The sequence below is a fragment of the Ambystoma mexicanum genome, chromosome 7p, assembly GCF_040938575.1.
Source record: "Ambystoma mexicanum isolate Mex_15411 chromosome 7p, UKY_AmexF1_1, whole genome shotgun sequence".
Lineage (NCBI taxonomy): Eukaryota > Metazoa > Chordata > Amphibia > Caudata > Ambystomatidae > Ambystoma > Ambystoma mexicanum.
In genome coordinates this window covers 73,543,009-73,562,481 of record NC_090939.1, presented here as the reverse complement: position 1 = coordinate 73,562,481, position 19,473 = coordinate 73,543,009, and the positions used below count along the sequence as shown (strand labels likewise).

At 44.3% G+C, this 19,473-nt stretch overlaps 1 protein-coding gene across 10 annotated transcripts in view; it reads right to left on the bottom strand.

Moving 5' to 3' along the window:
- The window catches only part of CASR (calcium sensing receptor), a 1,433,568-nt gene that overhangs the window by 678,663 nt on the left and 735,432 nt on the right, over nt 1-19,473 (bottom strand). For all 10 annotated transcript variants that reach the window (XM_069635803.1, XM_069635809.1, XM_069635804.1 and 7 more), the window contains one exon: nt 11,092-11,535. In XM_069635803.1, the coding sequence (XP_069491904.1) occupies nt 11,092-11,282 (191 nt within the window). In that variant the 5' untranslated portion in view covers nt 11,283-11,535. The remainder of the gene's footprint in view (nt 1-11,091; nt 11,536-19,473) is intronic.

Below are 19,473 nucleotides of genomic sequence, written 5' to 3'. Positions count from 1 at the left end.
GAACTTTATGTGTACAAAAGTTCATCTACAATCCCTTGGTGTCTGGAATATTCTGAGGATATAATAGAAGATCTAATAGCTAAGTTGTCATCATCGCGAGAGGCGGGACAGGATGGCATCACCAACTACATGCTAAAACAACATCCTAAGCATTGGGCCAGAATCCTGAATAAAATCTTCCAGCGCATTTTAAAATCTCAAAAAATTCCAGACTCTTGGCGCACCTCTGTTATTGTCCCTATTTTTAAAAAGGGAGATCGTGGAACACCGGCGAATTATCGCCCCATAGCGCTTTTTGACTCTCCAGGCAAAATCTTTAATCGCCTAGTCTTAAGGGACTTTAACAGATGGATATATGAAAATAATTGCCGTGATCGAAATCAAACAGGCTTTGTCCAGGGTCTTGGGACAGCAGTCAATCTTATGATCCTTAATGCATTAAAAGCACAAGCGCAAAACACAAAAACATCCTTGTTTTTTGCATTCATCTACTTAAATGTAGCGTTTGACTCAGTTTCTCAAGTGAAACTCATTGAAAAACTCATCAAAGCTCAATGTCCACAAGACTTAATTGATATTATATTTGCCTTGCATTCATCAACGTCCATTCAGGTTTGCTTATCTGCGGTGATTGAAACATCGAGAGGGCTGAAACAGGGATGTATCCTTGCCTCGGCCCTATTTAATTTTTTCATCCATGATGTAAAAGACATCTTCCTCTCCATAGTGTCTGATTCGCCTAAAATTAATCTTACTGTCATCCAAGCGCTATGGTACGCTGACGATCTCGTTCTCATTTCCAAGACTCCGACAGGGTTACAGAAGCTAATATCTGCTCTCGCCACTTACTTCGAAGAGAATGAGTTGTCGATGAATGTAAAGAAATCTCAGATAGTAGCTGATATTCCTAAACCAACTCAAAGAAGTAAGTTTATCTGGATGGTCAAGGATATCACCTTAGAGATTGTTCCGTATTATAAATATTTGGGTTCCCAATTTGAAGCAAACTCATCTACCACAGAACATCAACAGTCATTGCAGAGGTCAATTTGCTTCGCAATATCTCAATCTAAACTAATTCTTTATAAATATGGTAAATTCACTACTAACCCTACACTACACTTTTGGCAACAAAAAGTAACACGAGTGTTATTGTATGGGTTAGAGGCAAGAGACATAACTAACATCAAAGAGCTAGACAAACTGGAAGCCAAATTTTGGAGACAAATCTTAAAGGTTCCACAAACAACACCTGGCCCATGTATACGATATGAGCTAGGTCTCACTAGGCTAGACTACTGTAACATACTCTTTCTAGGAACCTCTAAAAAAAACCTAGAGAGACTACAAGTAATTCAGAAAAACGCGCTCCGGGCAGCCCAAGGTATTGCAAAAAGAGAACACATCTCTGAGGCCAGAAAACTAGCCCACTGGCTCCCAATAAAAGAAAGGATATTATTCAAAGCCCTGAAATTGACCCACAAGTGCATCCACCTCACTGCGCCTGCATACCTCTCACAAAGGATACACCCTGTCTCCACCACCAGGCCAACCAGATCACCCTACACCAACATGCTCTCAGTGCCTCTAGTAAAAAAAGTAAAAGCGGGCGGATCCAGCTTCCCTTACCTTGCGCCCTCGCACTGGAATGCCCTACCACACACTATCCGTGGAGAGGCCTCCCTCACCACCTTCCGCAAAACGCTGAAGACTACCCTGTTCACATAAGGCTAGACATACTAGCACGATTACCCCATGTATATTGTATCATATGATCAAAAGCAATATCTGTAACAACAGTATGTCATCCTGCAACATTTACAATGTGTCAACAACAGCTATCTTACCTGTACCATGTAACTAAGTCATTGCAAGTAACAGCGCCTCAATGCCCCTGGGCTGCTTGTGCGCTATATGAATGTAAATAAATAAATAAATAAATAGTGCAAAATATCATTGGCAGCTATGTGCACTACTCCGAAAATGCCTTTTGAACACCAATGAAGGGTCGATCCTAGCAACTTTGTCTACATATTTGTTCACCTCGAGCCATCGGTTCATTCTGAAATGGACTAAGTATGTTTACCAAATATGTCCATGGTAGATGTTGATTTAGAAACACTTATACAGAACCCTGTAAGAGTAAAAAGGAAAATCTTTTTTCATGATTGGATTGAGACTTTGATATAAACATTTTTCCAGTCAATTATATGCTGATAAGAAAATGGGGGCTGTGGAAATCCCCTTCTCCTCAAGTTCGCATGGCAATTTTGAGAATGCGATTTAATCTTTGGCCGACTCAGGATATCTTAGCTCAACGTAAATAAATTGCTATGAAAGATAACTTTTGTAGATTCTGTATTGATGTATTAGAGAGGGAACCTTGGAACATATTATTATTGAATGTACAGACTTGTGCCCATTAAGAAACAAATTATATGTGAAGCACATGTCTACAGTTGCAAATGTTCATCCAAATCTGAGATGGGCATGTTTACTAAACTCTACTAACATGAGCTTACTTGTTGCATTAGTGAACTTCCTTAACGCCCTTCATTTATATGATTAATGGAATATGTAAAAACTGTGGTTGAAATATGTATAATAGCAAGCTGTTAGTGATTCTTTTATTATTTGAACTGGCCAATTATAATTAGAATGTTTTCTTTTTTTCTGTAACCTAGTGCTGACTGTTTTATTTCCAAAAGTTTCTTAAAAGTTTGCCTCTATATATTCATGTAAATACTGTAGATTGTAAGCTTATGTTTGCATTTGATAATGTTCAATTTTTTTGTTAAATTGAAAAAAGTTGATTTATTTCAGCTAAACTTTCAATAAAGAATTAAATTAAAAAAAGATAATCAGTGTCACTATTATTATTGGTGAACTATCCTTTCCGGCTGTTATGGGTTGAAGATAAAGGGAGGAAACGACTGTGAGAATGCAGTGGTGTAGATTCACAATTACCAGGATAGCCAAATTGTCTGAACAAATTACCGAAAACGGGCTGTTTCCTTTGATGGAATTGTTTAGAGCTTCTGTCAAATAGAATGAAAAAAGGAGGATTCAAAAATATGCAAATGTGTGTGCTCAAAGTAGGTACAAAGACGAATGGTTGGACAGCCAAGCATCATGCCTGGTAAACCAGGTAAACTAGAATTCTTGATTTTTAGAGAGATTTGGCAGCATGACCATTCACAGAGGTTGAGTAAGTTATAGCTTTAAGGGAAAATGGTGATTTGGTAGAAAATCTCGGTAAAAGAACAATGCCTTACTGACACTAACAACTATTGATTCATATTTCATTGGTATACATGACACTTCAATCCTGAAGTTGCTTCGTTTTGATTTAAATCATTAATTTAATATATGCATACTGATAGGCGGGAACTACCCCGTTTTATTGAATAATTTTCCCCAAGAGGCAGCTTTCACCAAACATAGGCTTGTCAGGGAACACAGCATACACAGTTACTGCACGTGATCTGAGGGAGCAGGAAGCGTCATCGCCGCGCCGGCCAGAGAAGTAAGGAGAGGAATAGTGGAGGAGGGAATGTATGTATATGTGTGTGTGTGTGTGGGGTGCATGCATATGTATAAATGTATTAAGATAAGTGAACGGCAGGGGCGGGTCGGAGGTTCAGAAGTGGCGGGGGTGTCCCCTGCCAAACAATTGACAGGACGTGGGAGGAGGAGGGCGGCGACGGAAAAGGCGTTGCGGGGGTGTCCCCGGCATTAGAAGCAGCAAGTAAAGGGCCTTGCTAAGAGAATATACATTTCCCTGCAGTGCTGAAACTGGGCCCAGTGAACCCAGCTCCAGTGAAAGTGGCCTTACGGGAAATCACACAGAACCCATAGGCGCACCACCGCACCCAGAGAATATAATGCCCCCTTTAAAAAAATGTAGGTGAGAAAGGAGGGACCCTACACGAAAGAAAAGAGAGACTAGAGAATATACACCACTTTCAGATTGGTCTGTTTCCTGATGGTTCTTACATCCCAAAAGAAACGAAAATGATAACAGTGTCTTCAACTGGTTAATGCTAATGTTAATTATTTCTTATAAGGCACAACTTTCCGTAGGCCTCAGTGCGCAGCACGTAAGAGAGCTCTGTATAGAGAAGCAAAGGGTAGACCAGGGATATGCAGGGGTTGATAGGCAGTAGTCATAATAATAAAAAAGAAATGTTTTAAGAGATTTCTTAAAGGAGGAAAGCTCAGGAAAGGTTTTGAGAAGGCGCACTTCGAATGGATTGTGTCTTCCAACGTATTCCTCATCTTTGATATTTCGTCCAGCTTCGGCTGCTTTCGGAAAAAAGATTCTCGCCACAGGGCATTGCGCGTCGATGGTGTTGAGACGAGTCGGTGTCCCTCGAAGGCCTCCGTTGAGGGTGATGTCATCAGGTGTATAAGTAGCACGCGCGGCACCCGTTGGACTCAGCTCTGTTTTTCCGCGAACACGTTTGCTTCGGAGACTCGGCGTGCCTCGTTTGTATTTACTTACTATATAGTTCTTCAAAAATCAAGAAAACGTTGACGACATGTCTTCATCATCGACCCCGACTACACCTCGTTCTGCATTCAAAAGGTGCAGAGAATGCGATTTGAAAATGTACATCACCGATCCGCATCGCTCGTGCCTATGGTGTTTGGGGGAGGCCCACGACACGGATTCCTGCTCGAAATGTCAGGCAATGACGAGTAAAGCCCTGCGAGAAAGGAAGGGAAAATTGCAGGTAGGCCGTTAAACTAAAACTGATCGTTCCTCGACCGTTGAGTCTGGAGATCGTTCTCCTCGGCGCAAGAAGGACAAATAGAGATCAAGATCCTGTAGTTGCTCCCGCCACTCGTCGTCCTCGACGAAACGATCGAAGAGATGGCACCATCGGTCGCCATCATATTCATCATCGTCGGACGAATCCCCCAGAAAATGTAAGTGCCCCACAAAAAATTCTTTATCTGCAGAGTGGAAGGCATTTCGTATGAAAATGCAAGAAGTCTTCGAGAAGGGCAAGCCTCCATCCGTGCCTTCTTCGGAAGCCGGACGAGAGCAGTCCCGTTCAGACACTTGCGCGCCCTCGAGCCCGGGTGATCGAAGAAAGACCCATCGAGAACCTTCAAGGTCTCTGATGAAAGAAAGTCACACGAGTCGAGACTGGCACTCAAGGTCATCGACGCCATTGAAGACTCTGCATACTTCCAAGAAGAAATCTTCGAAGATGACCATTGAATCCTAGACACCATCAGCGCCATTTCCTTCGATGCCATCGACACCTTTGTCGACGTCGACACCAAAAACATTGGTGTCAAAAATGACTGTGGCTTCAACTCAGCCTTCTGAGCAAGTTAAAACTGGCAAAGAGGTTAAATCAAAGCCTCCCCGAAAGCCTACACTTTTTGTGGTTCCTGACTAAATTTACACACCTTTGCCTAGAAAGGAGTAATTTAAATCCCTCTCTTCGATTTTTGAGGAAGAAGAGAGGTCTGAGGATGAGGAGGTTCCCTTTGGTCTTGAGTATGGAACTCCTAATGTGCCAGATTTTTTAGTCTCAGAGTAGAGTAAGATGAGAGATCTGGTTGACACACTGCAAAATGCTAGTGGTGTTGACACATCAACTGAAACTGAGTTGGGGAGACCGCAACCGGGGGAACGCACTGATTCCTTGTGTCAGCACCTGATGTCAAAGGTAGTTGAATACCTAGGTTGGGGTAAACCACCAGCTCAATTTATCCAGGATGACCTTAGTGATATTCTGGACCAAGGTCCACCCACAGACCCAATCTTACCCTTTCACAGGGCCTTACAAAATAGGGTAGCCAAAAATTAGGGAATCCCCAGATTCTTTCCCTGCAGTTAATAAATCCCTCACGAGAAAATTCCACCCTTCCAGTAGCGACCCCGGCTATCTGTCCAAACATCCCACTCCTGAGAGTCTGGTGGTTCCGGCAGCGACAGCTACATCTAATAAAGCAGCGTGCCCTACCATCCCTTTGGATAGGGACGACAAGCGTGTGGATGGAAGGGCGCGCAAGGTAGTTTCATATTGAAGTATGGCCCTTAAGTCGTCCAACTCCACATGTGCCTTAGCCAAATTTTCATACACTCTGTGAGAGTGCACATCAATGGCGACGGAGTATATACCAGAAGGGGAGGAAAGGGAAGGTTTCCTAGCTATTGTTAAGGATGGCAAAGAAGCCATGGTGGAATCCCTTCAATTTGGATTCGACACTGAAGACAGCGTCAGCTGGTCCATGGCTACAAGCACGGTTATGCACAGATGTGCGTGGTTGTGGAAGTCGGGTTTGCACCAGATGTGCAGGCCCATCTTCTAAACATGCCATTTGACGGGTCTCACCTTTTTGGCAACAAGGCTGACGAGAGCCTTGAGAGGTTGCAGACCTCAAAGGCGGTTGCCAAATCTTTAGAGGCCGCTGTTAGGCAACCTCAGCCTTTTCGTTCTTCGAGACAACCATGGAGGGGCGATCCTACCGTTACTACTCGTCATTTGGAAAGGCGAGAGGAATGGCCAGTCAAAGATGCCAAAGAAGAAACACTCGTGGTGGACTAGGAAAAAGTGTAGAGTCAGCTCCAGCTACAGCCTCCTTGCCATCGGCAACAGCAGCAACCCCTTCAAAACCACTTTGAGAGCTTGCGTCACAAAACACTGGTGGGGGCAGACTCTCAGCATCTCGAAGAATGGGGAGCCGTTATTTCAGATGCTTGGGCTCTGGAGACAATAGACCAAGGTTACTGCCTTCCATTTATAACGCAGCCTCACAACAATCCACCAGGGAAACACTCTTTGAGGATTCCAGATCCACTCCTTGTGCAGGAAATAATAACCCTGCTAGAGAAAGGTGCTATAGAACTAGTACCTGTAGCGGAGAGGAACAAGGGTTGGTATTCCCCATATTTTTTGATCCCCAAAAAGAACAGAGGACTGAGACCCATCTTGGACTTGAGATACTTGAACAAGTTCCTCAGGAATGACAAATTCAAGATGATCACACTTTCTCAGATCCTTCAGGCCCTCCAGTTACAGTATTGGTTGGTGTCATTGGACCTTCAGGATGCTTATTTTCATGTGCCAATCCATCTCAAACACACAAAATACCTGAGGGTCGCTGTTGCAGGCTCACACTATCAGTTTGGAGTCCTGCCATTCGGGTTGACCTCCGCCCCAAGGATCTTCACCAAACTGATGGGGGTGGTGGCAGCGCATCTCAGGAGAGGGGGGATTCATGTCTACCCCTATCTGGACGATTGGCTGATCAGTGCACGTTCTCCCAAACAATCCCTGGATCATCTAAAAGTCACCTGCCACTCCCTTCACAGACTGGGCTGCTCCCTCAATTTCAGGAAGTCACAGATGACACCTTCCCAACAACTCCAATATATTGGAGCTGTACTAGACACATCCTTGGAAAAGAGCTCGCCACCCAAGGCGAGGGCTCAAGACATTCTTCAGATGGTTACCAAGTTTCAAACTGCCCAGAATCTTCCGGCCTTTGATTTCTTGAGGTTGCTTGGCCTCATGGCATCCTGCATTTTTCTGGTGCCAGAAGCCCGCCTGAGAATGAGATCCCTTCAATGGGCTCTAAGAACACAATGGTCCCAGTTCTCAGGAAAGATGATGGACCTACTTCAGGTTCCAAGCAGGGTGAAGGGAGAAGATTTTTGGCAGCCATGGTCGGAGATTACAGTAGTGGAGGACTCCTCACTCATGGGATGGGGTGACCATGCCAACGATCTGTCAGTCAGCGGTCGTTGGTCTCCATCAGAGTCCAAACTACACATCAACCTTTTGGAGCTGAGGGCAATCAGTCTAGCGCTGAAGTCCTTCCTGCCCTCGGTCAGGGGAACAAATGTCCTAATAATGACAGACAACACAGTGGCCATGCATTACCTCAACAAGAGAGGAGGTGTAGGGTCACTTCCACTGTGCAGAAAGGCAATGCAGCACTGGTACTGGGCAATTCAAGAAGGAATCTCCTTATCAGCAGTTCACCTAGCCGGGGAGGAAAACACGGCAGCTGGCGCTCTGAGCCTGCAGAGCACAGTCTCCCACGAGTGGGAACTAGCTCAGGAAGTCCTTCAAGTGATATTCACCCTTTGGGGAACCCCTCAAGTAGACCTGTTTGCGACCGGAGTCAACCGGAAGTGCGTAAGGTTTTGCTCAAGGGAATTTCCTCCATGAGGAGCTCTAAGAGACGCGTTCATGATGGATTGGGATTTCCCACTACTTTGCGCTTTTCCACCGATCCCCGTCATTCCTCAAGTTATCAGGAGGTTGAGACGGTTCGGAAGTCGCATGATCCTAATTGCCCCGGAGTTGGCCTGGAGAACGTGGTACTCGGACCTTCTAGATATGTCCATCTGTCCTCTGGTTCGTCTTCCGCAGAGAGAGAATCTTCTCTCACAAAGGGAGGGACAGGTTCTCCATCCAGAGGTCAACACTCTCAACCTTCACACTTGGTTTCTGAAAGGCTGAGATACAAGGATTGAGACCTCCTGGATGACGTCGTGGAGGTGTTGCTTTCAGCAAGAGGGCCAGCAACAAAATCTCTGTAACGTTGCCGTTGGAACAAGTTTTGCGACTGGTGCAGGAAAAAGAATGTTGATTCTTTTCTTTCCTCTTATCATTGGCACACAAAGATCTCAATGTTGGGACCATTAAAAGTTACCTGGCAGCGCTCTCCATTTACAAGCGCTCTTCAGAGGAATGCTCCTACTTTAAAATTCCCTTGGTGATTCAATTTCTGAAAGGGCTCACACACGTATTACCACCTTCTTCTTTCAAGTCCCAGTTTGGGATCTTAATCTGGTTCTAAAGTGTTTAATGTGTGCTCCATTTGTACCCTTGCACACATGTCCATTGAGGTTGTTGACCTTTAAAACCATATTATTGATTGCATTGACATCTGCACGTAGCGTGAGCGAGTTGCAGGCACTTTCCTCTAGGCCACTCTATACTGTATTCCACAAGGACAAGGTCAGGTCCTTTGTGGGACCCGACCTTAACGGCTGGTATTACCAGCCGTTAAAGTAGGGTGCCGCAAAGGGACCTCGGTGCTAATTACGGTACCACAATTTGCGGTACCGTAATTACCACCTTTCCCATTATGCCCTATGGGGCAAAAATGGGAATGGGGAAGGGCCTTGATGAATGGAGAATTACCGGCCCCACTCACCTTGGAGTAGGCCGGTAATTCCGCCATCCACCAAGGCGGACACGTTAAAATACCGCCGGCAACCATGGCGCTAATTGCGCCATGGTTACCGCACAACGTGTAATGAGGCCCATAGTCAAGATTGCTGATAATTGTGTGGCAAATTCACTACAATGTGCAGAATAGAGAAGAAAGACATTCACCAAGACCTTAGAATATATCTAAAAAGAAAATAAATTATGCAGAGTTTTTTTTACATTTCTTCACACAAACCTCAAACGTATTGAATAACAAAACAGCACTCTTTGAAACAGAATATATGCTTCTTGCAATCTTTGTTCAAGTACTGGGCTTCAGTTCAACTAAAGCAATTATGAGATGATGTGTTGACTGAAGGTTTTACTCCAGTGAATCATCTGGTGTTTTGGTACTAAAACAGTGTTTAGAAGGACTATCCACTTTCTCCTGTATACTGCAAGCCTTCTTTACATTATAATTAGAAAGAAGGACGTTGGGCATTGCATACCCTCCTCTAGCTTCACTGATAAGAGAATCGAAAGTAATTCATCATCTGTTGACAACTTCAAGTGGAAATCTAATACATGTGATCTCAATGGGTGATGATTTAAGGATGGATTGTTGTAGAAATTCGTATGGAATGCATGCTAACAGTGACCAAGCACCCTAGCTGTGCTCTTTAGACATATGCTATTTCCTGGTCTGCACTGTGATGCAAAATGTTTTTGACAATTTTGACAAACTAACCCCACATGCGACTTTCGAGTGCACCATCTTTATGTAAATGCTGGTCTTAAATAGAATGCATGAACTGAAGTGAATGGGCTAGATGGGCTGGGCACTGACTAACAAAAATTGTCATTTTCCAATTCCTTTGTCTTGAATTAAGACATATGTATTTTTTACCATCTTTATCTTCTAAGATTTTAAGATACTCTGAATATAACGTGTCTGACTTTCTATTTAGACTCACTGGGCATATATATTATGCAGCAGCTAATTGGAATACTCAGATCATGGGTTGTAAACTGCAGTGCGTTCTGTGAATTCTCATGGCTAGCTGCATCTGCTCCTTTCCTTCTCACCACGTGGCCCACACTCCCCATCCCACTGACATTTTCATGTAACCTTACTTTCCCTCAACAGTGGCTGCATCTGCTACCATAAACACCCAAGCATCCTCTTCCTCACTCCTAATCACATGCTTCCTTCACCATAGAAAGATATAGCTCCCTTTCCTTATTTCCATTGCAGAATCTGGTATGGCGCACAATATCCTTTTTTGAAAACTTGCTCACCCGCAAGCACCTTTTTTCAAGACAAGCCCCTTTTCTTAAAACAAAGCATTATGACTGTGGATATTTTGCCAGGGTACTAATCGCAATAATAACACCAGGGACAGGCTGTACTGGCCAATAATGTTGCCAAAGCCCTTGTTAATGTACCTCCCTTTGCTTAGGTGGGTAAGTTATTACCAGTTGGTACGGCCTGGCGTGTGGTGATTATCAACAACATAATTACTTTTTTATATATCCGTAAACCTCTCAGCATTTCCAAACATTGTGTGTGATTAACATTACTATTACCCAACTCATTCCTACTTGTTCTATCAACAGCAGAATGACATAAGGATGAATTAACTTCGCAGAAGCTTCTTAGTGACCTTCGTTGTTACCAAGCCGCTAGAACTGACTGAGCAATTCTATGACTATAAAGTTAAATCACTGGGAACTGGATCTTGTATACACATTACACACTAATGGCTCCAGATTTACTGGGCTAACAATGTGTAAGGTATAGCACGCATACCCTTCCATCTGAACCCTCCAATATTTGTTTGTCTGAATTTCCATACCACATAGCCGGTGTGCATAACATTTAGCATGATGCTGATCCGATTACCTTATACACTCTACGGATTCCGGCCTCGATTTTAGATCCTGGTCTTTAGCAGCCACACCAAAATGGATTGGGAACAAGCCACCAAGGATGATATCTCCTTTTTTCTGTGCTCTTTGATTCGGACCATAGGCTGTTGTGCCCCACACTGCGAAACCCAGGAGGATCAAACAGCAACAGTACAGATTCATCATTTCACCAGGTGGAACGATCAGGGTATGGATGCAGCGATGGGAGGAGCAGAGAGTGTTGTGGCGTCCAGCATGGGCTTCCTCTTCCTGTGACGGACTGTGGCGGGATTGGGGGACATGTCTACAAGCAGATGGACATTGCTGTGTTGGTTAAAGGACTCTATGGAGCTCCATTCTCCTCTGTGGGCTGGCATGGTCAGCAGACTCTTGGCTCTTTAGACCCAAAGTTTAATGTGGATTCCATCCTTAAGGGTTTCTAAAAAGACATAAAATGTCATATTTTTAAGTAAGAAAGACATTTTTCTATTGTATATTTGTACAGCAAATAAGCTATTACACAAAATCTATGTCTGTCCCTAGCGCCTATCATTTTCACTGACTTTCCATATTGATGGCAATACATTCCTCATATGTCATATTTAACAACCGTTCCTCAGGAAAAATAACATCCGGTTGGTGAATCATGCCAGGTGAAATGCAATGTTTTCTTTCACCAAAAAGGAAAATACAATTACATGAAAATTTCCTAATGACAATGCCAACATTTAACTCCTAAATAACTTCGAAAGCATTTCAATTTACATTTTAAAACTTTTTGGATCTCCAGAATATTGTTTATAATATTTAAATATTGTTTTGTGATTGTTGTTGAAAGCTTATCTATAACTTCTGTAAATTAAGGTTAAGTAAGGTTTCTTTGTTTATAAGTTATAAAACTGTTAGATATTTTGAAAAAAAAAATGTATTTGCTCACAAGTAAAAGAAGATATTTTAGAAACTAAGTACCTTGATAACTTTCAAATAATAACATTTATTTGATACTATTATTACAGTTCGGATTTGTTGTATTTTAACAAACAAGGGTAGCATTTTTCTTAATTGTGATTGCTTTTTAGAACAATTTCTAACTTTGTATCCAATAACCCTGAATGTTATTATGCAGTTCTCAAAATGTTGAAATAGTTTGCTGCAAAGCACAATTTCATTTTTACATAGACGATAGATAGCTTTGTTAAAATGTTGTAAAACGTCATTTGTAATTCGTAACAAAGATAAACTTAATATCTAAAAGTTATTGTAGTAGTTTTAAAAAGGTAGAGTTTCCCAGAATATGATGTATATTTTATGCCAGGGTTCAGAAGTTATCAATGTATGCAGCAAAGTTATAAACACAGTTATAACTTTGAATGTAACAAAACATTCTTTTTAAATGTTTTACATTTCTTTAGTAAGGCTTACATTGTTTTGTAGAGTTTTCTAAAAGAGTTTATGCATGATCTTTAATACTTTCAAAAGTAAGGATTGACTTGTTAAAAGTTACTAGAACCTTTGCAATAAATACGCCATACATTTATTTAATTATTTTGCCTTCATGTAAATGTTGATTTTCTATGGGATAGTAGCCAGAAAAGTGGAACATTAGCATAAACCCAGAACTATAAAAGAAAAAATGATGTGAATTGTACTGAACTCTATCACCAAGTAAATCAGAAAAATCATCAAAACTATATTCTGCAGCAGTCGACCATGGTTGTGAGTGATGGGTCGAGCAAACACAACTTAGTTAAGAACAACAATCTTAGCTAATTTACACATACATAAAAACAGGGGATCAAAAGCTTCTACATTATCCATGCAGCACTTGTACAACATAGCCCATTTAAACTTACGTCCGTGACCCTGATCCTAAGAATCAGGTGCTTGATATATATGTTTTCCTGACCTTCTAGCTTCTTTACTTATAATAACTATTCTTCAATGAATATAGAGGGTGAGGGGGATTACCCAACCATTTCATGGACAGAATAGACCTGATCGTCGATAGTAAACAGAGTGTGTGTGAGAGAGACCAATTGAAAGGAGTGGGAGAGAAAACCCGACTTTGAATAGAGATAGAGGGAACTAGACCACACTGAAGGAGAGGTAGAGAGAATAAGGCTACAGTCACAGAGAGAGCGAGAACCAGACAACAGAGAGATAACGAGTGAGGGACGGAGGGAGGAAGGCAATGGGACCACCTAACTAGTGAAAGAATTAGAAAACCTGACTGCCCTGAGACACAGAGAACAGTGTCGCTGAGACAACATTGACAGAGAGAGAGACTGTGAGAGACAGAGAGTGCGAGAGAGCACAAGACAGAGAGCAAACCATTCTGCAGTGAAATGGAGAGCTTTGGAATGAAAGAAACAGAGAAGGGGCAAGAGAGTGAAATCAAGAGCACACTTAAAGGGAGGAGGAAGAAATAGAAAACCGGATCAAACTGACAGAGAGAATATGAGAGAGAGAGAGAGATGGAGATAAAGACAGACAGAAAGAGACACAGAGAGAGAGAGAGAGAGAACCAAGTTGGCAACACCGCTCAGGTGCAGGGAGATCCAGAGAGAAAGAACCTGACCACACTGACAGAGAGAGCAAGAGAAAGAGAGAAGCAATATTCTTCGAGTGGATTGTGTCCTCCAATGTATTCCTCATCTTAGATGTATTCCATCCAGCTTTGCTGCTCTTCGGAAATGTTTTCGGCAGAGGGCGCTGTGCGTCGATGTCGTCGAGTCGATGGTCCCTCGAAGGCCTCCATCGAGGGTGATGTCATCGGGTGTATAAGTAGCATGCGCGACGCCCGTTGGCCTCGGTTCTGTTTTTCCGCAGTATACGTTGCTTCGGACATTCGGCGCTCCTCGAGTTCTGTGAGAAGATATATAATAACGAAATATGTCCTCGTCATCGACGCGGACCACGACCCCGAAATCGGGATTCAAAAAGTGCAAATCGTGTGGGTCAAAAATGTCGATCACGGACCTGCATCAAGAGTGTTTGTGGTGCCTCGGAGAAGGCCACGACATGGAGGCCTGTACGAAGTGTCAAGCGATGATGGGGAAGGACTTGCGAGAGAGGAGAGGAAAGCTACAGGTAGGTCGAAAAACCGATCGAAAAACCTCTAGCGTCAAGTCGAGATCCCGTGAGGAGAATTCTCCTCGACGTGAAAGGCATCGATCGAGGTCCCGTAGCGTTTCCCATCGCTCATCGTCTTCGTCAAAAAGATCGAAGAAACGACGCCACAGGTCTCCCTCCACCTCGTCGTGAGACGAGTCTCCAAAAAAGATGAAATGCCCCACGAAACATTTGTCTACCGAAGAGTGGGAAGCATTCAGGGTCAAAATGATGGAGGTGTTTGAAAAAGCGAAGCCTCGTTCGGCGTCTTCTTCGGAAGCCGGCCGGGAGCGACACTCGCGCACCCTCGAACCCGGGTGATCGAAAAAGGAAGGATAGGGAACCTTCCAGGACGCCGAGTGAAAAACGCTCGAGTCGAGTCGACCGCTCGAGGTCATCGACACCGTCCGAGACCCATCATACCTCGAAGGGAAAATCTTCGAAGGTCGCCTCGACGCCCTTGAAGCAGACCCTGTCAACGACCACGGTGTCATTGACGCCGTTATCGACGTCGACGCCAAAACCCTCGGCGCCAAAGGCTCCAGCCAAGCCAGGGAAGCCAGAAAAAGAGAAGGATAAGGTTACAAAACCTGTATTGTCCTCAGAGCCAGGTACTAGACCTCTTCCTCCTCCTCTCCCAGAGAAGGTTTTCAAGCCTCTCCCCAGAAAGGAGTTTTTCAAATCCCTGACCTCAATGTTTGAGGAACAGGAGAGATCTGATGAGGACAATGTACCTTTTGGGCTGGAATATGGCACCCCAAATGTCCCAGAATGTTTGATTTCAGAAGGAAGCAGAATGAGGGACTTGGTGGAATCATTACACAATGCAAGTGGCATTGACACATCTCCTGAAAACAACTTTGGCAGACCAGAACCAGGAGAGCATGCCAGTCCTTCATACCGTCAATTAATGACAAAGGTAGTAGATTACTTAGGATGGGCTAAACCATCAGCCCCATTCATCCAGGATGATTTAACAGATATATTGGACCATGGTCCCACCGAAGACCCAGTACTACCCTTTCATGTAGCCCTGCAAAATAGGGTGGCCAAGAATTGAGAAACTTCGGATTCTATTCCTCCGGTAAAAAAATTCCTCACCTCAAAATACCGCCCAGCCAGTAGCGACCCCGGCTATCTGTCCAAACACCCAACTCCCGAGAGTCTGGTCATACAGGCAGCCACAGCTTCTAACAAACTTACATACTCGTCTATCCCTCCAGACAGGGACGATAAGCGTGTGAATGGTTGGGCACGGAAGATATTTTCAGCCGGGAGCATGGAATTAAAATCTGCCAACTCCACATGTGCCTTGGAAAAATGTTCGTACACTCTTTGGGAGTGCATTGCAATGGCGACGGAGCACATACCAGAAGGAGAAGAAAGGGAAGGGTTCCTAGCCATTGTTAGAGATGGAAAGGAAGCTATGCAGGAATCCCTTCAATCTGGTTTGGACACTGCAGATAGTGTAAGCAGGTCCATGGGCACTAGCACGGTAATGCGCAGATTTGTGTGGTTACGGAAGTCGGGTTTCGCACCGGACGTACAGAACCGCCTTCTGAACATGCCTTTTGACGGGTCTCACCTTTTTGGCAACAAGGCTGACGAGAGCCTTGAGAGGTTGCAGACCTCAAAAGCAGCTTCCAAATCTTTAGGAGCTGTTGTTAGGCAACCTCAGCCTTTTCGTGCGCAAGGACAGTCATGGAGGGGACGATCCTATCGTTACTACACCTCATATGGAAAGGCGAGAGGAATGGCCAGTCAAAGGGGCCAGAAAAAGGTTACTCGTGGTGGACGAGGAAAACGTGCTAAACCAGCTCCAGCTGCAGCCTCTCTGCCATCAGTGGCTGCAACATCCGTCACAAAACCGCTTTGAGGACTTACATCACAAAACACCTGTAGGCTGTCACAGCATCTGCAAGAATGGCGAGCCATTACTTCAGATGTTTGGGCTCTAGAAATAATAGCCCAAGGTTTCTGCCTTCCTTTTCTAACGCAACCTCAAAGCAATCAAACAGGGAGACACCCGTTGAAGTCTTCAAACCGGCTCCTACAGCAGGAAGTTTTAACCATGCTGGAGAAAGGTGCTATAGAACCAGTACCTGCAGCGGAGAGGAACAAGGGATGGTACTCCCCATATTTTTTGATCCCCAAAAAGGACAGAGGACTGAGACCCATTTTGGACTTAAGAAACTTGAACAAGTTCCTCAGAAAGGATAAGTTCAAGATGGTTACCCATTCTCAAATCCTTCAGTCCTTCAACTTCAGGACTGGTTGGTGTCATTGGACCTCCAGGATGCTTATTTTCATGTGCCGATTCATCTCAAACACAGAAAATACCTGAAGTTCGTAGTTGGCGACTCACATTATCAGTTTCGAGTCCTGCCTTTCGGGTTGACCTCCGTTTGAGGGTCTTTACCAAGTTAATGATAGTGGTGGCAGCGCACTTCAGGAGAGGGGGGATTCATGTCTACCCCTAACTGGACAATTGGTTGATCAGAGCGTGTTCTGCCGAGCAAGCACTGGATCATCTGAAAGTCACCTGCCACTTCCTCCACAAACTTCTTCGATTTCAAGAAGTCACAGATGACACCTTCTCAACAGCTTCAGTACATAGGAGCTGTATTAGACACGTCCTTGGGAAAGAGCTCGCCTCCCAAGTCGAGGGCTCAAGACATTCTTCAGATGGTTTCCAAATTCCAAAATGCCCAAAATCTCCAGGCTTACGACTTTTTAAGGTTGCTCGGCCTTATGGCATCCTGCATCTTTCTGGTGCCAGAGGTACGCTTGAGGATGAGATCCCTTCAATGGGCCCTATAGACTCAGTGGTCCCAGTTCTCGGGCCAAATGACGGATCTTCTTCAGATTCCGAACAAGGTCAGACAAGACCTTCTATGGTGGACCTGTACAGAAAACATCCTAAATGGAGAACCTTTTTGGCAACCATGGCCGGAGATCACAGTAGTGACGGATGCCTCACTCCTGGGGTGGGGAGCTCATGCCAACGATTTGACAATCAACGGTCGTTGGTCTCCATCGGAGTTCAAACTACATATCAACCTTTTAGAGCTGAGGGAAATCAGACTAGCGCTGAAGGCCTTTCTGCCATCTGTCAGGGGAAAGAATGTCCTGATAATGACGGACAACACAGTGGCCATGCACTACCTAAACAAAAGAGGAGGTGTGGGGTCACTACCCCTGTGCAGAGAGGCAATGCATCTCTGGTATTGGGCGATTCAGGAAAGAATCTCTTTAGCAGCAATTCATCTAGCCGGGGAAGAGAATATGACGGCAGATGCTCTGAGCAGGCAGAGCACGGTATCCCACAAATGGGAACTGGCTCAGGAAGTCATTCAAGAGATCTTCGCCCTTTGGGGAACCCCTCAAGTAGACCTGTTTGCAACCGAAATCAACCGGAAATGCGAAAGGTATTGCTCAAGGGAATTTCCCCCGAGTGGAGCCCTAGGAGACGCGTTCGTGGTGGAGTGGAATTTCCCATTTTTGTACGCATTCCCTCTGATTCCCGTCATTCCTCAGGTCATCAGGAGGCTGAGAAGGTTTCGAAGCCGCATAATCCTAATTGCCCCGGATTGGGCCAGGAGAACGTGGTACCCGGACCTTCTAGATATGTCTATCTGTCCTCCAGTACGTCTTCCTCAGAGAGAGAACCTTCTCTCTCAAATGGAGGGTCAGGTTCTCCATCCAGAGGTCAAAACGCTCAACCTTCATGCTTGGTATCTGAAAGGCTGAGATACAGGGGGAGGTGTTGCTTTCGGCAAGAAGGCCAGCAACAAAGTCTCTATACCGTTGGAAAAAGTTTTGCAACTGGTGCAGAAAAAAGAATGTCGATCCTTTTCTATGTTCTATTCCGGAAGTATTATCTTTCCTTCTGACCCTAGCACATAGAGGTCTGAATATCGGAACAATAAAAGGTTACCTTGCAGCGCTTTCCATTTTCAAGCGCTCATCGGAAGAAGGCTCCTACTTCAAAATTCCTTTGATAATACAATTCTTTAAAGGACTCACTAATGTGTTTCCTCCTCACCCATTTCAAGTACCAATCTGGGATCTAAAGTTAGTCCTAAAATTCTTAATATGTGCTCCTTTTGAGCCTATGCACACGTGTCCATTAAGATTACTAACGTGGAAAGCAGCCTTCTTGGTTGCTCTAACATCAGCAAGAAGAGTGAGCGAATTGCAGGCACTGTCTTCTGGGCCACCCTATACTGTGTTCCATAAGGACAGAGTTGTGTTGAGGGTAAAACCATCATTTCTACCGAAAGTAATATCTGATTTTCATTTAAGTCAGAAAATTGTCTTACCCGCATTCTATCCTCCACCCCATCCTTAGAAGGAGGAGGAAAGATTACACAGGTTGGATCCGAAAAGAGCTTTAAGCTTTTACATCTCTAGACTTTCCAGACTTAGAGTGGACAACCAGCTGTTTATAGGTTACACAGGAAGGAAACTGGGTCAATCGGTGACAAAACAGACAATTTCACGCTGGATTGTGCTTTGCATTTCAGAATGCTACAGACTAGCTCAAAAAGACCCTCCGGAAGGGTTAAGGGCTCATTCCACCAGAGGCATCGCCTCCTCCACGACCCTTCAAAGAGGTGTTCCAATAAGATCCATTTGCGAAGCAGCAACTTGGTCTTCGCTACACACCTTCTCAAAATTCTATAACCTGGATGCTTCCCAGTGTAGGGAGCTAACTTTTGGAAAAGCAGTACTATACTCAGCCATCTAAGAGTATCGAAAAATCTACCCCCTCCTCCAGAGGAATTGTCCTCATTGCTTTGGGGGTATATCTAAGATGAGGAATACGTTGGAGGACACAATCCACTCGAAGAACAAGTTACTTACCAACTGGTAATGTTCTTTCGATTGGATGCTCCTCCAACGTGTTCCTCATCGCCCTCCCAGCCTACCCCTCTGTAGATTTTTCCGGGTTATTGCCATCTCAAATCTCGCAAGGCTCATACCTGTCTGCCGGCACAATCTACACAGTACAAGATCAAAGATAAAAAGGGGAAAAACAGAACTGAGGCCAACGGGCGCCGCGCGTGCTACTTATACACCCGATGACGTCATCCTCGACGGAGGCCTTCGAGGGACCATCGACTCGACGACATCGACGCACGGAGCCCTCTGCTGAAATAATTTCTGAAGAGCAGCAAAGCTGGATGGAATACATCTAAGATGAGGAATACGTTGGAGGAACATCTAATCGAAAGAACGTTACCAGTTGGTAAGTAACTTGTTC